The sequence below is a fragment of the Poecilia reticulata genome, linkage group LG6 (genome assembly GCF_000633615.1).
Source record: "Poecilia reticulata strain Guanapo linkage group LG6, Guppy_female_1.0+MT, whole genome shotgun sequence".
Lineage (NCBI taxonomy): Eukaryota > Metazoa > Chordata > Actinopteri > Cyprinodontiformes > Poeciliidae > Poecilia > Poecilia reticulata.
In genome coordinates this window covers 13095871-13116528 of record NC_024336.1, presented here as the reverse complement: position 1 = coordinate 13116528, position 20658 = coordinate 13095871, and the positions used below count along the sequence as shown (strand labels likewise).

General features: G+C 36.8%; 1 protein-coding gene across 4 annotated transcripts in view; it reads right to left on the bottom strand.

Annotated features, from left to right (window-relative positions):
- Nucleotides 1–662: 662 nt before the first annotated feature.
- The window catches only part of LOC103465999 (voltage-dependent calcium channel subunit alpha-2/delta-1), a 70463-nt gene continuing 50467 nt past the window's right edge, over nucleotides 663–20658 (bottom strand). For 3 of the 4 annotated variants that reach the window (XM_008411258.2, XM_008411259.2, XM_017305431.1), the window contains 20 exons: nucleotides 20515–20591; nucleotides 19697–19708; nucleotides 18003–18011; nucleotides 16081–16141; nucleotides 15895–15986; nucleotides 14758–14839; nucleotides 14131–14193; nucleotides 12698–12801; nucleotides 12118–12207; nucleotides 11957–12024; nucleotides 11797–11835; nucleotides 11619–11690; nucleotides 10560–10712; nucleotides 10412–10464; nucleotides 9977–10032; nucleotides 6851–6980; nucleotides 5744–5856; nucleotides 5125–5207; nucleotides 4821–4900; nucleotides 663–2680 (listed from right to left, as the gene is read on the bottom strand). In XM_008411258.2, coding sequence (XP_008409480.1) covers nucleotides 2644–2680; nucleotides 4821–4900; nucleotides 5125–5207; nucleotides 5744–5856; nucleotides 6851–6980; nucleotides 9977–10032; nucleotides 10412–10464; nucleotides 10560–10712; nucleotides 11619–11690; nucleotides 11797–11835; nucleotides 11957–12024; nucleotides 12118–12207; nucleotides 12698–12801; nucleotides 14131–14193; nucleotides 14758–14839; nucleotides 15895–15986; nucleotides 16081–16141; nucleotides 18003–18011; nucleotides 19697–19708; nucleotides 20515–20591 — 1474 coding nt within the window. In that variant the 3' untranslated portion in view covers nucleotides 663–2643. The remainder of the gene's footprint in view (nucleotides 2681–4820; nucleotides 4901–5124; nucleotides 5208–5743; nucleotides 5857–6850; nucleotides 6981–9976; nucleotides 10033–10411; nucleotides 10465–10559; nucleotides 10713–11618; nucleotides 11691–11796; nucleotides 11836–11956; nucleotides 12025–12117; nucleotides 12208–12697; nucleotides 12802–14130; nucleotides 14194–14757; nucleotides 14840–15894; nucleotides 15987–16080; nucleotides 16142–18002; nucleotides 18012–19696; nucleotides 19709–20514; nucleotides 20592–20658) is intronic. The other variant, XM_017305430.1, reaches the window with a different exon arrangement.

The following is a 20658-nucleotide window of genomic DNA, read 5'->3' as shown; positions in this document are numbered from 1 at the left end:
TTTCCTTAAAAACATGACAGGTCAAAAATTTTGATTCTTATTAATAATCAGTAGAAAGATTATTTTGTAATAGGATTAAACCCTTGCAGACCAACTTTGTGCATGTTTCAATTACAACACAGATAAATCATAATTGTAAATCACTAGTTGTTTTTTTTCATTATGGTGGGATTAAGGACCGCCCATTGGTTGGAATGAGGCCAAGTTTGTAATTTACAAACAGTTGTTCAGTAACTTTAGTCCCAGAAGTGAGTCTGTCAAACTAAATTGATACTGCACAAAATGTTGTTAAAATTGAATAAGTTTGGCACAGACATTTTATGAAAATGAAAGAGTTCTCTGCCGATGCATAAAAAAAAAACAAAAAAAAACAAAACACCGTTTGCATTCATTTTCAGTGGACATTTGTTTTAACTCTGTGCAGTGCAGCAACACTAATATTCTTTGGTTAGTAGTCTCACTTTAAGTGGCTGTATATCATTGAAGGACAAACAGATATTATTAGACAGTCAGAAAATAATGGTACTTTTACAGATGCAGTGTTATTGAAACCCGTGTCCAGATGTTCTTTCCGTTTGCAGCAACACGGATGTTTGGGTCTGATCCCAGTTGGAACAACGTGTGTGAGTGTGTGTGTGGGGGGGAAAAAGGTGGAATCTTAGTCATAACAATACAACACTTTTATTGTGAATATATATTTGCACAATAATCAACACCATATTATAAACATTTTTCTTTTACATTATTTTTTTTCTTCTTTTATACAGTAAATAGTTTTAGTGTACAAATGTATACAAAACTTATTCAGGCTAGTGAAGTTCCACAAAAGAGTATTTTCATATATGGTATTAAAGCACAATCAGAAATCAGAGGGACACGCACATGCCTGCACATTGACACGGGACCCCTGGGATAAAACACAAGTCAACACGCAACTTTGATAAGACAGCATAACCTGATCACTCAACAGCAGGATGTCACCATGAAGGCAAGGTAGAGAGAATTTAGCAGCTATCAGTAAAATAGCTCGTAAATAAACAGATCCAAACCCCACATGTGGTCTTTGTAACTATTGACAAAGTAAGGCAATGCAACATTACCACTGGTGGTAGTAGTAGTGTATTCAGAACGTTTCTCTCCAGCAGGCCCCGATGCTGATCACAGGCAAATACAGCGTTCAAACACGGACAAGCTCATCCCATCACAATGCAGCATTTTGACGCCAGACCTTTAGCGCCTTTCTTCACAGCACTTTAAGAGCAACACAAAAAAGGAAACAAGCATAGGGAGGTGACGGCAAGAGGAATGAAACAAATAAAACAGTCTTTGATATGCTGAGCTCATTCACAAGTCATCTTGGCTCCTGAGTCTTTTGATCCAGAAAGGGAACGGAAACAGGGCTATAAAGGGGAGAGAGTGATGCTGGGCCACATGGACATGGCCTGCATTGGGTTTGGTTCTCCCTTCCCCCCACCAAAATCGAAACGAGTGGTTTATTGAGGTTGTGGTGTCGATCTCAAGAATTAGAGCRACAGCAGTGGATTTGGCCCGTTTCGTAAATGATCACTGCCAGGGTTGACGTCCCTGCTATAGTGAAATAAGCATTAGCCTAGAGGCATACATGGTAAGAATACAACTCTGGTGCACTGCTTCATTCATATATCAGAATGTTTAGAGCTACTATGTAGGCACTGGGAATTCAATGCATCAAACCGAAGACAACCAAACTGCTAATCCRAGCACAACCAGGTTTGAAGTTGTCATTTGCCTAAAAGACTCTGCACAGAGTGCAGGCCGACACACCTAATGCTGTAGCTGAAATACAGATGTACTGTACTCCTATAAGCAAGGAATGTTGTTTACAAAGAAGAAAAAATAGCGTGCACATTCTCTGGGAAAGTTGTGGTCCTTGGTACTGTTTAGGAGCTTTGGTGTCAAAGTGATGATGTAATYTTAAGCTCTCTACTGAGCACATGCTACGACAAYGAAACACCTAGCAAGTCACTGAATGCTAGTTGATTTTACAAACAAAATCAATAAAGAGGAAAATAAATAAATATATAATTTTAAATGAAAAAAAATTATGATTATGATATTTGCACTGGTTGAAAAACATCTCTACAGCATATTGCCCCATATGCAAAAAACAACGCTGACAACTTCACAAATCAACGCTGTCAGTGAACGTATAGTCTTTGTGTGATTTCCAGTTGGCATAGTGGAATACATCTTCCATCTTTACTTTATAAATAATAATACTAATTAAAAAAAATGAGGCAGAATTAAAGGGTTTGGTTAGCTCTTACATTTGCACCATAGAGAAGGTTAAGTTGTAGATGATAGAAATGATTGTAGCTGATCTCAGTACGTTTCCACTTTTWAAAATGATGAGGAGGAAATGGATGAGCACCCTTTGGCATAGGAAAATGGAAATGCTGAGACTTTTTTTTTTTTTTTAATGTTGCACATGTTTCTACAWACATCCTGTATGGCGCAAGTGGAATGTCTTCTGGCCTCCCGTGCAATGTGATGATCATCTGTGCATGAGTGAGCGTTTGAGTGTGTGTAGGGGTCATGACTGTAGTAAAAATTTGGTGAGCCAGAACAGCAATTGGAGGCCAAGCATCGACCAGAGACTTGGACTTAGGTGGTTCCCTCCTCCACAATCAGAATCATCCTCCTGTCAGACAAATAAGTGTGTGAGAAATACGACACAGCATACAACAAACAGCATATTTCACATTTATGGAATGGTGGAATTTTTTAATTTGTGTTTATTACAAATAAGAGATTAGGAGTGGGCCATTCCAACACAAAAATATGTTTTGAACTAAACGTTTAAAGTGTGATCTGGCTGTATGATTAGGGTCCTTTTTCTTTGTTCTGGATYGTTACTTTATAGATGCTTCTCTAATTGAAACTCTCTTTGGTGAACGCTTGTGTCGTCTCCCTTTGATTTCACAATTTTGTGAGACTTCTTGTTCACATACTATCCTAGTAAAATATATTGATGTTTGTAGTTCTAACATTGTAAAATAACGTAGCTTGAGGGACATAAATACTTTTTGCAAAAAAGTGTTTATTTTATCAAAAAAACTAAAACATAGAAGTTACAATTTGTGTCTTAACACTTTCTAATGAATTTCAGAACGACTTCAGTCATAGACTTTGTATCTACACATTAKAAAATTGATTTCTGTTAAGAGAATTCAAATACTGAAAATGTTCAAAATGTCACATTCATTTTTCTGCTGAATTCCTTTTAATTTAATGCCCCTTAATGCATTTGAGCACTACATTGTTTCAACACTTGCTTCTTTTTGGGTGTATTCTGTATATCCAAACAGGGCAGAATCCTAGGGAAAAGAGACGGCAGTCTTCTTTATTCAAAGAGCAGGAAARCCATATGAGGCTTCCTCTGTTTACTCCAGTGACAAAACGGACTGGCCTCGACACAAACCGTCTTCCTGTGAGGTGCTGAGCCATAATAAAAAAGACAGTTTGAAAATGGAAAAGGGCAAACCCACTTTTACTCTGTTCATCKACTTCCTCTGCCATTCCTCCCCTCCCCTTTGCTTCCCTAGAAGGCCTCTGCATAATATAAACACGCACTCACATGAATCAGTGGCCGGTTGGGAGTATGATTGTTGCAACACAATGAAAGGCAGGATTCACAAAGGTGTGGGAAACATTTTTTACCAAATATTTAGACGTCCTATGAATTGTTCAAAGTTGTGTTTTGGTACAGTTATACTGAATGYGATTTGATSCACCTTGTTCCTTTGTTTAATTGCTTTTTTAAACGGTGCAATGCAAAATCCCCCAATAGACCTTATAAACTACTTATGATTTGCATTTGGTATTTGTTTATGTTTTGACATCAAATACCTTAAACCTAAAAATTGGGCTGTTGTCTTGCTGTTAGTGGCATTATGGGTAGTTTTACTACRAATCACTGCTCTATAGTCAAGATCGGCAAAGAAACCACTTCTACCCCAAAAGAAAGATAAAGGACAGACTGACATTAACAGGACGTATGAAGATTGGATTGCAGAGGAGTATGGTACAGCTATGCTATCTAATTAAGCTTTAGACTACACAGGACTTGCAGGGGGAAAAAAACTGTCAGGACTGTTTACAGCACATTGGAGAGAAAGTAAAAGCAAAATAGCTTCAAGAATATTGAAATTTCAGGTCCATGTCCAGGACACTTTCCAGATCGCTATCTCAATGCAAACGTGTAGTAAATCCTAAATAAGCTAGTGGGCAACATTCAAAGAAAACCTGTTCATCAGGAAACCAGGGCAAATGGCAGAAACCTTGAAAAAGACATTTAAACACTGCACTTCATGATTCGCATGAACGTCAAGTATTTCTCAATAAAAGACTTTAGAAATTATTTAGAGATAATTATGTAATTATGAGCAATAACAGTTACTAAACTTTAGTACCAATAGAAACATCGTTCAAAAACATCTGACAAAAAAAAAAAAAATCCAAAAACAATGATGGAGTAAAATTAGTAAGAAACTAAGTTTATGGCCAAAACTCAAAACCCCTGTGGCTTCAAACAGATTAAGCAACAGTACTTGCTAACTAACTTACTAGCTAAATACTAGAGTCAAAGTCATTACTTTGAAGCATAACAGCTACTGGAGTTTTGGACATCAAACTATTAAAGGGTTACAGAACAAAAAACAACATTTGTAAATTTAAGGCATAAATCCGACATAATTAAATCAGCTACAGGGATCACTATGAGAATTTTTTTTACTTGATTGGCTAAACTGTCCGCAATAAAGCTTTGTGATGAAACTGACCCTGAAGTCAGAAACAGAAACAACAGAAGAGGTGTAGAGATGAGAGTGGAACCCCGACTGACTGGACACAGCGGCTCATCCTTGGTATGCAAAATCACAAATCAAGAATGAAAGGTTATGAGATGATGCAAGGCAGACAAAAAAACAACAACAAAAAAAAAAAACAATGAGCATTGAGGTGAAAATAAAAAAGCATGTAAGTAAGACTGACTGGACTGGACTGGGTAATGTCACTTATATGACTGTTTTTGGAATTATTTTCTTCTCCACACAAACCTATGTATAGTAAGCATTTATCCCTTACATTTTCATTGTTGTCAAAGCACACATCAGGCCCTTTGCGGTATCTGGGGCTCTGAGCCAGCTCACAAGGATTTGGTCCTTCAGCTGATCACACACTCAGGAAAAAAAACATTTAGCTATGGACATTGTATGTTTACCACTTCCCCCCCCCGACATTGATGAACTGAAGTGCTATCCATCTTATCTTATCTATAATTTGGTTCATGTTACAACCCAACGTGTATCTATAATAACAGATTTACATAAAGTAGATAGAAGATGACAAATAAAGCAGGTGTCAAAAACATACTCTGAACATATAAACACAAACCTTGTTTACAAATKACAAATTATTAATTTAGACTTTTATCTCTAAATTAATCTGAAGGTAACCTGTAGCTCAAAGCAATTCGCACAAAGGGCTCTGGTTCAAGAAAAGAGTGAGGCTATATTTCATGCTGCACATCTGGTTAACGGTCCACATCTGAAAAGCCACTGGGGAACTACTACAAACTCCTTAGGTGTGCTTCCTTATATTGTCAGTTTAAAGCCTCACTATCCTGTGGGTGTGATGGATGTTGAACTGGAAAGCACATAAGCGAAAATCTGGTGAGTTTTTACAAGCCAAAAGAAAAGGATACAGGGTTGCTCGGCTTGACGAAGCGGCCGGGGGTCACATGATAAACATGTTGCCTTGGCATCAGTGATCAGAAACACCAAGTTTGTGTTGGGAAGCTTCTCAGCACGATACATCCTAAAAAGCACAGAAACCACACATTTATATATTTATATAAATAAAAAAATAAAATAAATAAAAAAAATATATAAAAGCTATTCCAATCAGTGTGTCTGTAAACATTATATTGCATACATACACATATATTTTTTATGTCCATTTATATATGCACAAATGTCCACTCGTATATCCCTGCACATCTTGTATGTTTTTCCTCCCTAAATTAATCTGGTCAGCTGCACATACCTTTAATCTGAGTATGGCATTTTCTTAACTGCACAGTATTATTCTTATATTGTAAATTTATGTTTACAGTGAAATCTTGTATTCTTCTCTTTTTCTTTTTTACCTTTGTGTGACTAAGCATGTCCCTACTGCTGCTGTTACCTCCAACTTTCCCCACTTTGAAACCGACCCGTCACTACGAGCTGTAAACATTCATGCAATGCTTTTCAGTTGAAATGTAATATTTTATGGCAACCAGAATAAAAATGTCCTTGAAACTACAGGTGTTAACTTTGCAGAGTAAAGCATTAAACTTATGAGGCAYATAACAGTCAATAATAGCCATATTGACTCAACCCAACATACAGTGTTGGGTTGAACTCCTCAACCCAACACTGTAGGAAACAGAAGAGAGTTTATGGCAAAGTAGATGTGCAGTGTTCTAAAACCTAGTGAGTCTGAATCCTTGCCAAAGTGAGAATAAAGGAGAACAGAMTAAAACGTCTTTGCTCTTTCCATTTAAGTCACTGAAACGTCAGGTGGTCCGTGTCTGATCAAAGCTCATCACAAAGCAGCTGCTTAAAATCAGGCTGCAAGATGAAGGGAGGACGAGAAACTAACAGCTTCCGAGTTTGCTAAACTGAACAATGTTGGATGAGGCGTAAAATGTGGAAAGTTCTACACAGTGCATTTCATTTTAAGGATGAGCAGAAAGAATAACTGATACATGAGCAAATCCAGATTTACACCAATGCACCCCACTCCTATAAATAAATATTAGACGTACCTGGAGCAGTTTCCACAGTCTAGGACCCCTGAGTATGATCTTTCATCATTGTCAAAAAAGTACTGAGTCTGCTCTGTGATGCAGCTTTCTTTGAACATGGCATCTGGTATGTCATCATCTGCTGACTCCACTGGAAAAAAGAAAATGTCAACAATAAAAGAGGTTCCAGAGCTGGACCACTRAGCAAGTAGTGAGACAACCAGTAACCTGGGGCCTCATGCATAAAAGAGTGCGCAGTTTTCACACTAAAACTTGGTGTACGGAAAAGTTTAGGAAAGTGCGACGCACAAAAARATTTGKATGTATAAAGCCATGCGCGCACGTGGCTGCGCACCTTTCCTTTGTACACCCCAGTTTGCGGGAAATTGAGCTCAACTATTTATTTAGCATAAATACCCGGAAGTAAATACCATGTGAAGCGATAACCATGGCAATGTCCTTGTTTGTAGCAGTATAAATATTTATAATAATAACTACATATTTAATTTAAGAGGTGCTTTCAGGACACATAAGGTCACGTCACAAAAAAAAAAAAAAAAAAACGTTTTAAAGAAAAAAAATAATCCACATTAAAAAAAAAAATAAATAAAGAGATTGTGCAAATGCCTGTTAGAACACTAGCGCGTCCATCCGGGCAGACAGCGTGAGAGACTCATTTGAGTGGGAACGTGGACGTTTATTCYAAATAGTGGAATCATGTGCATAAGTTGTACATATACAGAATAGAGATGCTTTCTGTCCAGAAAGGCTCATTCACAAAGCGGGCGGCTCGACTGAAGGGTGACTGCAGTTGCACGGTACCGGTACCGCACGGCTCTTTAAGTTTTGTTCAAAGATCCAGGATGTTCAATCTGGGCAATCTAAACGCTAATAAACCATCATCAACATTTCCCAGCAGATCAATATGATCTCTGAMCACACACTCCCTCTGAATCCGTCCATTGGCGACGTTCTCCATCAGAGCCAAAGCGCTGCACATTTACGCGGCTCACCTTTGTGCAGCTACTTGAATGTGTGTGACTATATACACCTTGATCACCTTAAAAGTAATCAAACCGGTTTGGAGTCAATCGGCTGATCCAACATTGTTTTATTTTTCAGTCAGAATGAAGTTACCCCGTAGATGCATTTCATGCGCTTCGGCGCACAGACTAATCTTTATGAGACAAAAACTGAGGAAAAGTACTATTTACATTCGAGAGAAGTTTTCACATGCTATTATTTTTACTTGCTTTATTTTGTGTGCGTGTTATGTTATTGTCTGAGGAAAAATGCGGTTCAGTTTCATCGTTTACGTTTAAACAATGAAATTGTAAAAACATCGGGTTTGATGCTTCTTGGTCTAAATAACTGAATGCAGTCAGATTTCAGTGTATTTACGTGAGTTTTGACGCTTTGTAGTTTGATATTGTCCACTGAAAAAGTTTGCGTAGCTGGCGCACAATTTYATGCCAGCGAAAAAGCGTGCGTATATTTACGCAAACTTTGACGCAAAGTAAATTTTTATACAGTACATGCCGACTTATGCGTAAAACATGACGCCGCACATTTTTTTGTGCGCGCGCACGCTTCATGCATGAGGCCCCTGGTGAATAAATCAAAAATAAACGCTTAAAAATGCAACACTTTTTAATCACTTATTATTAGCATCACTTAAATTTCAATTGAAAAAACCTTAAATGGAAAAGTCAGTTACAGCTGAATACATTTTGTTGCTGGTTAGGTGGAGATGGTTCATTATTGTGTATTGCCCCTGCAATGTTTTGCCATCAGCAAATCTTAAGTTAAAAGTTTGCAGTGCTCCAAGTCACATGTTTGAAACTCAAGGCCCACATGCCTGTTCTAAATAATGAGCTGCTATGTGCTTACTGTATGGCCACAAATTTGTCTTCAAAACTTTTCGAACACACAAAATCTATTAAGAGATTTTGTGTATTTTGTACAGTGTCTTCAAGTACTGAGAAAGGCGCCTTGCAAATAAAATGCGTTATTATATTTAGTAATATTAACCAAAAAAAAAAAAAAAAAAGCTTACCATACAGATGAAATCAACAGAGTATGATCTCCACACTAAAAAGAGTACAGTACTTTACTGAGGTTCCTCAGTAAAGTACTGAGGAACCTCAGTACTTGCGCATGCAGAGTCGCAGCCCTTGTGATCTAGAACCCTGCAACTTATACACGCATCCCTGCTCCAACACACCTGAGTGTGTTGGATTCACTAGAATAACTCAGCTCTCAAGAGACCTTCTAATGAGCCATTCATTTGATCCAGGTGTGTTGGAGGAGTTTCAGTTTAGTAGCTCTGGAGAACTGGACTTGGGCACCCCTGGTAAAAGGCTCCCAAAAAGAGATGAGTACACACACCTCTAATTAGAGACAAGACTGTTGTGMTGGTTGCTGGGAGACAGTAACACCTGCTTGTGTTTTTCTAGCAGAAAAATATGTCTATGAGCCTATCAAATTTAAAGCCCCACTATYGTTGGTAAGGATCAGAAGTTAGGCGGAAATAGCCTATCTTCAATGGCTCATAGGGTGTGTAATATACAGTAATCTTAAAATTGTTGCAGAATAACCCATTGAAACAACAACAACAACAAAAAACTAAGACAATTGAGGAACCTCTGTTTTCTGATTCCTTCTGACTGCATTTGTCTAGGTACTGTTGTGTCAAAGTAAACTGCAGTGGGTTKAAATGATTGTTTTGTATCTTTCCATGATGCTGACAACTGCTTAAAATACTGGTGATGTTTGGTCCTTTTATTCAAGGCTAGGCTGGTGCAGGAAACTCCCATCTCTGTGAGTAATTCATGTAGATCGTGACAAAGTCAAGATGGMAACCTAGTACATGGAGCGGCATTGTGGTAGCATTACTAACAAAAGCAACAAGAAAAACACTCTTCAGTGGCTGCTGAAAAAGTACTATAATGATTGCCTTCACACTGAAAACCAACAGACGTTTATCCACCAGCAAACCGTTGTGGAGCTCATAAAAACTGTAGCGTGATCTTAAAACTCACTGTGAAGAGGGATTTAATGGATACCAGTGGTATTAATTAGATCCACTATTGCACGTTAGTTCTCATGCCATTCAGAAAAAAAATATTGAAAAACAGCTGGTCTTACCTGCTTCTAAAAGGTTAGGGAACAAAAGACTGAAGAAAAGCTGTTGAAGTATTGACCTAAAACATGGAAAAAAAGAAAAGGAAACAAGACAACTTATTATTTGTTAGCGTGTGTTTCAAATATCTTTCACTTGTTTATAACCAATAGCTGCTTGGAAGAAGCAACACAGCTGTGTGAGATTAGAGTCACTGGTGATGCAAAGGCCATGGGAATTATTATCCAATTCATGTTATCATGTTATAAGGTGGTTATACTGGACTTGGACAACCATGCAGAAAACAATGAAGCATTAATGTTGTGTAACTTTCCTATTCTCATACTGACTAAGCCAGAATAATCGTCCAACACATTAAAGTCTACTCAACAAGTATTTTCACACTCTCAAATGCCAACATAAATAAACAAACAACACAAGTACAGAATCTGAGCACTCACCAAGCAGCATTGGAAGCCCACCAGCCTATACTGAGGAAGTCTGCAATAGTAGGCTGTGGGGGAAAAAAAAAAAGAGTGGAATGGACACTTAGAAGTACTCGGTCACAAATAAATGAAAGCATGTTCATGCATAGAACATGTAACTGACCACATATATGGAGCGAGGTCCTGCTGCTGCCTTGTTGTCCTTCTCTGGGTCACACACAGACTGATAGTCATATGTCTTGTTGAAGGAGTAAAGGGATGTGTTGACTAAGTTTATCATCAGCACCGGATCAACCTCGCCAAAGAACTGACCAATCTAGAAGAGTTTAGGAGCAGAAAAGTAAAACACTGTATTGCTAATCCCAGCTCATAAGTACGATTGGAGCTCGGTCCTATCGTGTCTAAGTCAGTCATATGCTTTTCTTCTTTCATTCAAAATTGTGTCTGTGATTTTAAAACAATAAGCAAAATCAAAACATAAGAAGCAACACAAAACATAAAACCATTCCTTAAAAATAGGTATCAAATAGTACATGCCCTATTTTGAATGACATGAAATGTTTTCAAGTCCACTCTAACATAAATTCTACCTCTGACAGTCAGGGGCGCAGGGCAGACAAAAAGGACCAGAGTTTACGTTGTGGAGCAGACCTCTTAAATTCACAGGAGACCAACTTCACTGCAGCCTCCATTACTGACTAAAACTCATCTGCCTTCTCTTTGAACCTTGTCCGGTGACTTGTGCTTTACTTCAGACAAGGATGCTCTGCTGTCCTGTTAGGCTACAGCTCTGAGCAAAGAAGTTAGGCCATTCTCATAACTTATTGATGCTATAAGATATTGATGTATCCAGTATATGAAACTGATTATGACAAAAGCAAACATAACCAAGTGTGTTGAGAAGTAGCACTAAATAAAAGCAACAGTAAATTGTATCTTAAAGTTCCATTAGATATTTTATTACTGTGGAATAAGACACTCTAATAATAAGACACAGATTAAATTCCAAGCTAAAATATGGTAAAAAAAAAAAAGAGATAAAATAAAATAAGCTAAGAGCTCAAGATAAGCTGTGACAAGCTAAAAGATAAGATCATATAAAACAATTTAAGAAAAAAATAAGCTAAATTAAAATAAGCATGACTAAAATCAAATTAAACGCCCAGCAAAAAATGAGGAGCTAAGATAATTTAATATAACATAAGTGTTAGTGGGTATTCACCAAAGAAATATATTCTTCTTGATTAGACATGAGCAGAAATCCTCCATCATCCAATATTACACAATCCACATGCTGCAAAAGATAAGTACATAAATTATTAAACAATAAAATAGGATACCATGACACTCCAGTTAATGTATGCTGTTTTACAAACAATATTTAGTGTAAATTGTTGTACCTTGTCATTCCTGAGACAGCCACAAATCTCATCTTTGCACTAGAAGATGACACATTTGCAACAATTAGCATTTACTTTATACAGAATCACCATATATTAAAGTCACCAAGTGACTTWAATATAGCATACTCCTACAGTAAATTTTATTTATAGTACTTACATTAAGTTTCAGTGTTGCATTGATAAAACTGTTCATCCAGAATGATACATTGAGTTTTACTCCCACCACTAAGGAGCAAATCATAAAACACAGAAACAGTCGTGATTAGCAGGGAACAAAAAAAAAAATCACTCTGTTTTTGTTATTTTGGTAAAACTGACCTGCTGGTTTGAGCATGACTTTATCGATGACGAGGTCTATTGCTTTGCTCACCAGGATACCCGATTCAGACACAGGCTCCCTGACCTCTGCTGCAGTTTCAAACAGTTACACAGGGAAATATGAACAGTTTTATTTTTCACTACCTGAACAAATGTTTGACAGGATGTGATTGGGATTATTTTTCACTCAGCATAATGATTAAATAAACAAATAATGGATTTTCTTGGTAGATAATTTCATCCATCTTTCCCCCCCGTAATTTATGAGTAAAGTTTATGAAAACAGAACATGTGCTAATTCAATCAGGGGTGCTGTAGCTGTAGCACTGACATTTGCCAGTGCTGATGTCTGTTAGAAAGATCAGTGGGGGATGACAGGATGTATACAGAGGAAAGGGGAGTGATGGTGGGGATGTGTGCCGAAAAGCCCAGGAGGAGAAGAACAAGGATAAAGTGAGCAATATCAAACAGGCCAAAAAGTCTAATGGTTGCCAATAATGTTGGGATCACGTCCAAAGGCAGTGGAGCACATCCACAGTACACAAGACCTTATTTAAGACCTTAACACATACACACTTACTGTTAAAAGATGGAGCTGTGAATATATATATTTCATTATCCAAAGTCCTCTTGTAGAAGCTGGAATCATATGTCTCAGGATTCTCTGTCCATTCTTCTCCAGCACTAAAAACATAATTATGTTAAAGCAATATTGACGAATTCAGTACAAATAAACGACAAGAGTATTTTATGTGGATTCACATTTAGGTTAAGATTATCACCGTTTGTTTGAATTAAGTCAGTTGGTTTGAGAAATGGTCAAAAAGGGGCAGTATTATATAAAATGAACTTTTTGAGCTTTATATCATGTCATAATGTTACTCCCTCATCAAAAACTTTCACACATGTTTGAGAAATACTTTAGGCTCCCATGGCAGTCGTTCAGGTGTGAAAACCTCTTGGATGGACTGTCGTGATGACTTTCTGAAGGCAGAGTTTCAGAAAGAACAAGAGTTTAAAAAAAAGAGACAAAGGCCCTATTTTAGGAAGTTAAATTACAAAGTCAAATTTATTTGAAGTCATATTTGATATATAAAGCTTTTTAAAACAACTGAGGGTAACATAGTTACACGACTGCGGTATAAACTGGCGCATTATGCCTGGAAATACATAACACTGCCCCTTTAAGATAAATATCAACTTTGACTAAAACATAAACTGAATATGTGCAGAGAAGTGCAATTTGCACAATCACTGCATGGTTCACTAATAAAAATGCTTTCTGGTAACAGCTGTTCAGAGGAATTTAAGGGTCGATGCCCTTGATGAGTCAGAGTAACAATGAAGCAGAAGAGACACGGCTTCGTTAAGCACAAATGCAGCCAGAATCTATATTTTTCAAACTGCAGTTGTCCAAACAGTCAAATTGTGGTGAGCTACAAGTAGACTTGGCTAAGCACAAACAATCTTTAAATATCTCTGTATGGTGCCAGTTTTTTAAGTCTCTCTGTATGGTGCGGTAACTGGGTGCAAGTTACTGCACTCAGGTGATAATTCTAACTTCCTGATCCTGACTGGAAAAGAAAAAAAAAACATTTAAAACATAATGTTACCGACTTAATTTGGCATTTCTTTTTAATGTTTTTATCTTGGGAGAATATTCTGTAATACATTAATTCTCAGTTCAGTCTTTCACATGCCATTATTACTTGAATCTGATTATTTGCCACATGAGGTACAATCTAAAAAAAATCATAAGTCAGGTCAACTGATAACTTTTTATTTTACTGTTTACTACTACTACAGCTAAATCCACTCATTTTCTGTTGCATCACTCAACACCAATATAGAGGGCAAGAGGAAAAAAATTCTGGTGCGGTGATTGCCTGTGACTTTTGTGATGTCTTACTGCATGAATCCCTTACGTTTTTCTGTGTCATGACATTCCAATATGAGCACATATAGGACTACACCCTGAACAGAAATAAAAAAAAAAGAATGATGGAAAAATACCTTCTCGGATAAACTCTAGTGATTCCTCCATCTGTTGCAACAAACCTTGCTACTGTTCCATCTCTGAAAAGAGAAAACAGCACCAAATTACATCTGAAAAGTTAATGACACAGTCAATTGCAAAACTAGTGGTGTGCTACCTCTTGAAGCTAAAGATATTCATTTACATTTAAGCCTGGTCACTGGTCTTTGTTTTGTATGTTCTAATGATAAACACGTGAAAACCTGAGAGATGATTTCAAACATATGGAAACACAATAAAAGGCAGCACACTGATGTAATTACTTTGTTTTCCTCTCAAAAAAGCATGCCACGGCTGAGTTCAGTGTGCTTGGTGTAATATGCTTTTTTTATATGCTTTCATCATGTTTCACTAGAAAGATTAGACCAAATCACCCGTAATAGAGGAAAAAAGCTAAAAACTTTGGCTTTGTTTGCCAACAAGTGGAGCATGAAACAAGCATCAGCTCTCAAAGTTCAGAGAAAGAATGTATAAATGTAGCATAGAATGAAATATAAGCAGATATTATTTTCATTTAACCAAGGCTGTTCGTGGTTGAGAAATGCAAAGGAGATTCCATATTTAAGTGACTTAAATCATTTCAAACTGCAATGCTTGGCACTCACACTGACTGCTCTTTCCAAACTTTAACCAGCTCAGCTGTCAGGCCTGCATCCAGGATGAGTCGTTTCACCAGGGACTCGTTGCCTGTGGATAAAAGACAAGATAAATTTCACATATTAATAATGTTACAACACCACATTACATGGGAAATGATTTATTTTAAAAGAAATAAAGGCAGCGTTGATAGATCTAGGCAGGGAGAACGGATATCCCATGTATAAGGAATCCTGGTCATATGCCACTGGTACACTAAACCCACAACCCACATCTGTTTATAACTGCATGAATACCAGTGATCCACAATGTAAACGTAATAGCCAGTAAAAAGTAGCAGCCAACTCTTCTTTTACTCTTCTTTTTTTTTTTAAATAGACTGTGGAAAAAAAAAGACTTCATAGCATTTTTCAGTAAATCATCCAGCAGGGTGACCTGACTGGCCATTATATGTTAGAGATCAGACAGTACTTTGTGAAGCACTGGCTGTTAGACGGCAGATGATGACAAGGGATTGAGTTTCAGCCTCCATGTCAAGGGAAATTCTTTTTGAAATGATCATCTGCGCCAGTGCTTTTTAAAATACTTACACGCTTCCACCACCGTTTCCTCAAATGTTGCTTTAAATACTGCCACTATCTTTTAATGAAGATTCAAAATAGCAAACGTAGGAACAACATCAATTCCAAAGTATTTGATTTGACCTCGAGTGAAAATGGATCAACGATACTGTAACCCATTAGCTGAATAATGCTGAACTATATTCATGCTGAGATACATTAGAGGGCAAGAAATCAAGAACTGTGAGTCACGTAACATGACTGCATTCTGCGTCTAGGAAATCTAGTTGATGACTGTAAAGTCATCCCGTTTATACCATAACCGCTCTGAGATCATAATATCTAAAATGGATATGATATCTCCACCACAGTAAACACTAAAGCATACCATGCATTTGCTATTTATATACTTAAGACAAAAATTTGTTCAGGACCATTTATGACAACAAATTGCAATTTTTTGGGAGGGGGAAACTTCAGGGGATTGTCTCTAAAATTAAAACTGAAAACAAACAATGCATGAAACTAACAAAACTGCTACAAATGTGCCAAATGAAGTTGCAGTGAAAGAGACGCATGACTCACATGCATCTGCAGTACTTCTGTCAATGTACTGGTTGAAGTCGAGAAGAAACTGGGTATTGTTGAGAGACAGCTTCACCTCTTTGCAGTATTCCCTGAAGAAACATTGTTCAGTTTAAATAACATTCCCCTGTCTTTTGCTGTCGTTCCTTTTAAATGACTGATAATAATAATAAAAAGCCTACTCACCTTGGAGCAATGTAAGTATAGCCAAACTCGTCAAACCTATCCAGCTGAATAGTCTCCATGGCTTTAAAAACAAAAAGTCCCTGTTTTAGGCTCATAGGCAGTAACTATTTATACACACACACACAGACACATATATATATATTATATATATGCTCATTGACTTGAGTAGGTAAAATAATTTTTTCCAGTCACATTGATAAACACATTGATAAACGTAGAAAAGTATAAAAATGCTTCCTCACAGCAAACTCCAAGGTCACGGCAGATGAAGCACATCAATTCAAAAAAGTAAGAATCAAAGACTGAGCCAATAACTTACAAATAACGAATTTGGGATATCATTTCTAAAGCATTACATTCCAAAAGAAGGTGAATGATTTGTCGCTTTAAGTGATTCTCTGTAAGAGAAAAATAATTGCAACATGTTTCAACAGCAAAGCGTGGGCTGTTTTTTACCAAAGCAAATTTTCACTAACTTTTATTTACCCTGCCTATCCTTGGTTTGGAAGACTTCCATTCCACAACTAAAAGAAATGTTGTTTAGCAATAAAATGCCAACTAATCATTATAAGAGAAACAACTTTAGAACTTACAGATGGCTCCAGTTCTGTGTTCAAGCAATACGCTTGTGACTATTTTGCAGTATTCAAACTATAAAACCAGCATTAACCAGTTGAAAGATATAGGGAGAAATTAAACAAGTTGAAATGTTTTTTTTTTTAGTTATGTTAATTTATCGATGTGAAAAAAAAATACTTGTAAAGCTTACATATTTAATATATAATAGCAAAAACAAGATTTTAGAGACTTGTAAATATTTATTGGTATTATAAAGAGACCATATGAAGCATTTTCAAGTCCAGATCTTTGAACATGGAGTACATAAACCTTTTATGATATTTCTACCACATTTTGAAAAGCTATAAGCACAGCTAATTGACTACAACTACCTTCCTGGAGGTGGTTAATAGTTGATGTTAACTGTGTGCCGCTATGTGCCTTGGTTCTACCTATATAAATTTACATAGATATCAGCAACTTTTCTCCTCAATGCATCTTCTCAAATGTGGTGAAACTATGACAATACAGACAGACACTTTAGTTTGGTAGCAGCAGTTTGAGCTGCACATCTTTTTTGTGTGAAGGCTTTGTGAATTACACAAATGATCAAACTTTGTTAGTATTCCTTCTAATAATCAAAATCAGCTCTTTCAAACTCATTAGATGGGAATCAGTTATAACATCAGTAATGGGTACAAAATCCTGTCCACTTGACAMAACTGATTTCATTGAGGATACAGATTCAGCTGCTGAAATCCCACAAACATTTTGGTGTTCACAATGTGATGACTAATCCGCATACATTTTCATGGTTATTAAAATAAAAACAGATTCTTTTTTTTTTCTACAAAAGATTACTGTTGTTACATCGAGACAGAAATTAACATATCGCAAAAGCCTCAAAGTTATAAAATACCCTGGACAGATATGAGAAGATAAATTAAAGTAGTGTTGAGAATACATAATTATGTGTTTTTCTTCTATCTCTTTTAGCTAGTTGCTAAGCTAAACCTAAAGGAAATGACATGTAAGAAAATGAAAATGAGAGCTATAGGGTTAGAGGGAATGACACACTAGGGTACGCCCCGTCGAGGGCGTAGCTTAGACAGAGGCTAACAAAGCAGATCACAAACTGTTCTTGGTTGCTATTTTGTCTTGCTAACTCCTAAAGGTGGCATGAGAAATGGACCAGCTGTATTTTGGTGTTACTAAATGGGATTCATGAATTCAACTCACTGACTCTTCTTTAACCTCATACATCAAGAACTCAGCATGGAGAACGGATAATTCTCCACAGCAGAGAGACCCAGAGAAAGAGTGAAAGGAAAGTATGAGTGAGTAACTGACTGAGAAATACTTACCTTCTTCCCCTGTTGTGACCCAAGGGATGAAGAATAAAGCAGCGGCAAAAGAAAAAAGTCAAAGGGTGGTCAAGATGCATTTATCATCTGGCAAATTATGTCATACATGTATAAAGATGATGAATCTTGTGGATATTTCCCACAGGTAATGAACAATCTACTCTGCAATGAGAGAAAAAAAAAAATAAAAAATGACTTGTGATGTAGGTTATAATAAAGCAAAACCCCCAAATTATCTAAGATCTTGTTCATATAAAACATAACAAATGCAAGGTAGAATTCTTCACTAAAACTTTCCTTTCCCCGTCTCTGTATTTCATTTAAAATACCATCTTGTTATTCTTATCTCATAAATGACATGACATACATCAATAGTCATCAATCTCCGGTCTCTTAAACTGAAGACTTTTGGTCAATCCCTTTAAGATTATTGACTCATGTGGTGCAGTCTGTGAAAGCAATTACTGAGCACTCACTTTCCTTGGGGTCTTGGAAATCTGGTGTAGGATAAAACAACCTCATTCATATAAAACATAACAAGCAGATTCATTGTCACTCTGTCTCTATAGACTAGTCTGAACGTCTATGTTTAATGGATTTTGTCATTCTTTTTTCTCGGTCTTTTTCCTCATCTGACATCGTCTGCTCACCCCGTATATTAGGTAATTTACTCTACAAATACAAATGTTCCTTTCATAGTCATGAAAAAATATGCACAATCATTACACCCTTTCAAGAGACTCTTACCACCGTATCTATTAGGAGAGTGGTTGCAGAAACCACCTACTCCATGAAACTGATAAGATAGACGAAGCTTTAGGTGGTCTGGCTCCAAAGTGAAACCCTATACGGCTGAACAGAGAACTTTAGAGTCCCAAATCGCCATCAGAGTAGTCTGCAGCTGTAAGGCATGGTGTGTTGCTTTCTTTAACAGGCCTGTAAATGTGCTGACAGCGTTTATGGCACAGTGACAGACTCTGCAGAGGAATAGTGAAATGGAGGCTGAAACTAACCGTCTCTCAGAAATCTCATTTGATGGAATTACTGCACCATTAGTTGTTTATACTTTGTGGCGTCATGTCAAAGTTATGAAAGTTTCATTTAAACCAGAACATGGCATGTTCAGTTTAGATTTTTTATTCTTCATCAAAGTAACAGTCTTCCTATTTTTTTTTTCAAACTACAATTAAGATTTCTGCAGAATTACCCCTCCATTTGATCAAATACAGCCAAATAATTTACAACTCTGTCTAAATTGATTGAGTTAATGTACATTTTAAACAAGAATATCACTTTGACTTCTTAACTAATAAACTGGCAGCCACGGACTCCTTCTAAACAGTTGCTAAGCACTTAAAATCTCCTGTTACTAAAAGCAGGAAAAAGGAAAAGTATTGGAGACAGACAGGTCTAGTTGCGATGTTAACTGAAAAACAAATGTATATCAAAGTAATTTTTCTAAAAGTGACTATAAACAAGATTCAGACTCTGCTCTCTTTCACCAGCAATTGGAATTACAGCTATGAACATAATTTAAAGGTTACATATTTTAAGAAATTATTACAACTTAAACTACTTGAGAATTGAGTCAGTAACATGGAACCATACAAACATAAATGATCAAAAAGAAAAAGGCTCATGCAGTGATCATTGCAATGGAGGGAGATAGAAGAACAAAAATAGCGAGTACTTGCCCCAAGGTGAAGCTTTCAAATTCCAGCAGATGAGAAGGATAAAGAGGAAAAGTTCAAAAAATACAATCCAATAAAACGTACAAGAGTTAGACACACCTATATGATGCAGTATGTACATTTACATGACATCGTTATGCAGCTGTCCAATATTTCATGTATTTTGTCATTCTTTAGAGAAGACAGCTTGGCTGCATCAGTTTGAGAAAGCCTTGGAAGTTTAGGCACAGCAAAGATAAATAAATAAAAAGGATGAAGAAAAGGAATACCAAATGAAGGGAGAAGGAAGACTAAGGCAAAACAAGCTCAGATGGTGGATTGAAGTAGATTATTTCTGGGTGAAAAATAAGACTGAAAATTCCTAATTAAAGACAAAAACAAAACTGCTATTGGCTATAGAGACACTTCTATAACTGTGACATGTGGAGAAAGAAAAACCATTTAGTAACAGAGATAATGACAAGATGTGGAAACGTTCACTATACTCTAAGCCAGATGAGAGCCAGATGAAGGGAATAAGGAGGTAGAGAAGTGTCCAAAGCAGAAAAGATCAAAAGGTTTAACGCTCCAGTCAGGTACTTGAGGAGAAAGAAATGTTGAAGAGTTTGCGTGGGAGTTAAGAGCCACTGACCAGTGGGTTAAACTACAAAAGAACAGCACAGTGGGGCTTCAGGCATTTGAGCTGGAAATACAAAAGTTTGGTTGTGGTTGCAGCAAACACTACTACAGATACTCAAGAGTAAAACAAAAGCGCAAGATAATCTTTGAGAAACCAACCGGGTTGAATGTCATGGATCTGTTTATGTGAATCTTGTACTCACAGATGGCTTGTTTTATATCGTCCCCAAGTTTAGCTTGAATGAAGTTTTCACTGTATTTAGGTAAAACAAGGGCCAGGCTGCAGAACAGATCAAAGTGGGATTAAATTAGTTGCTGAAAAACAAACTACACACACACAATATATA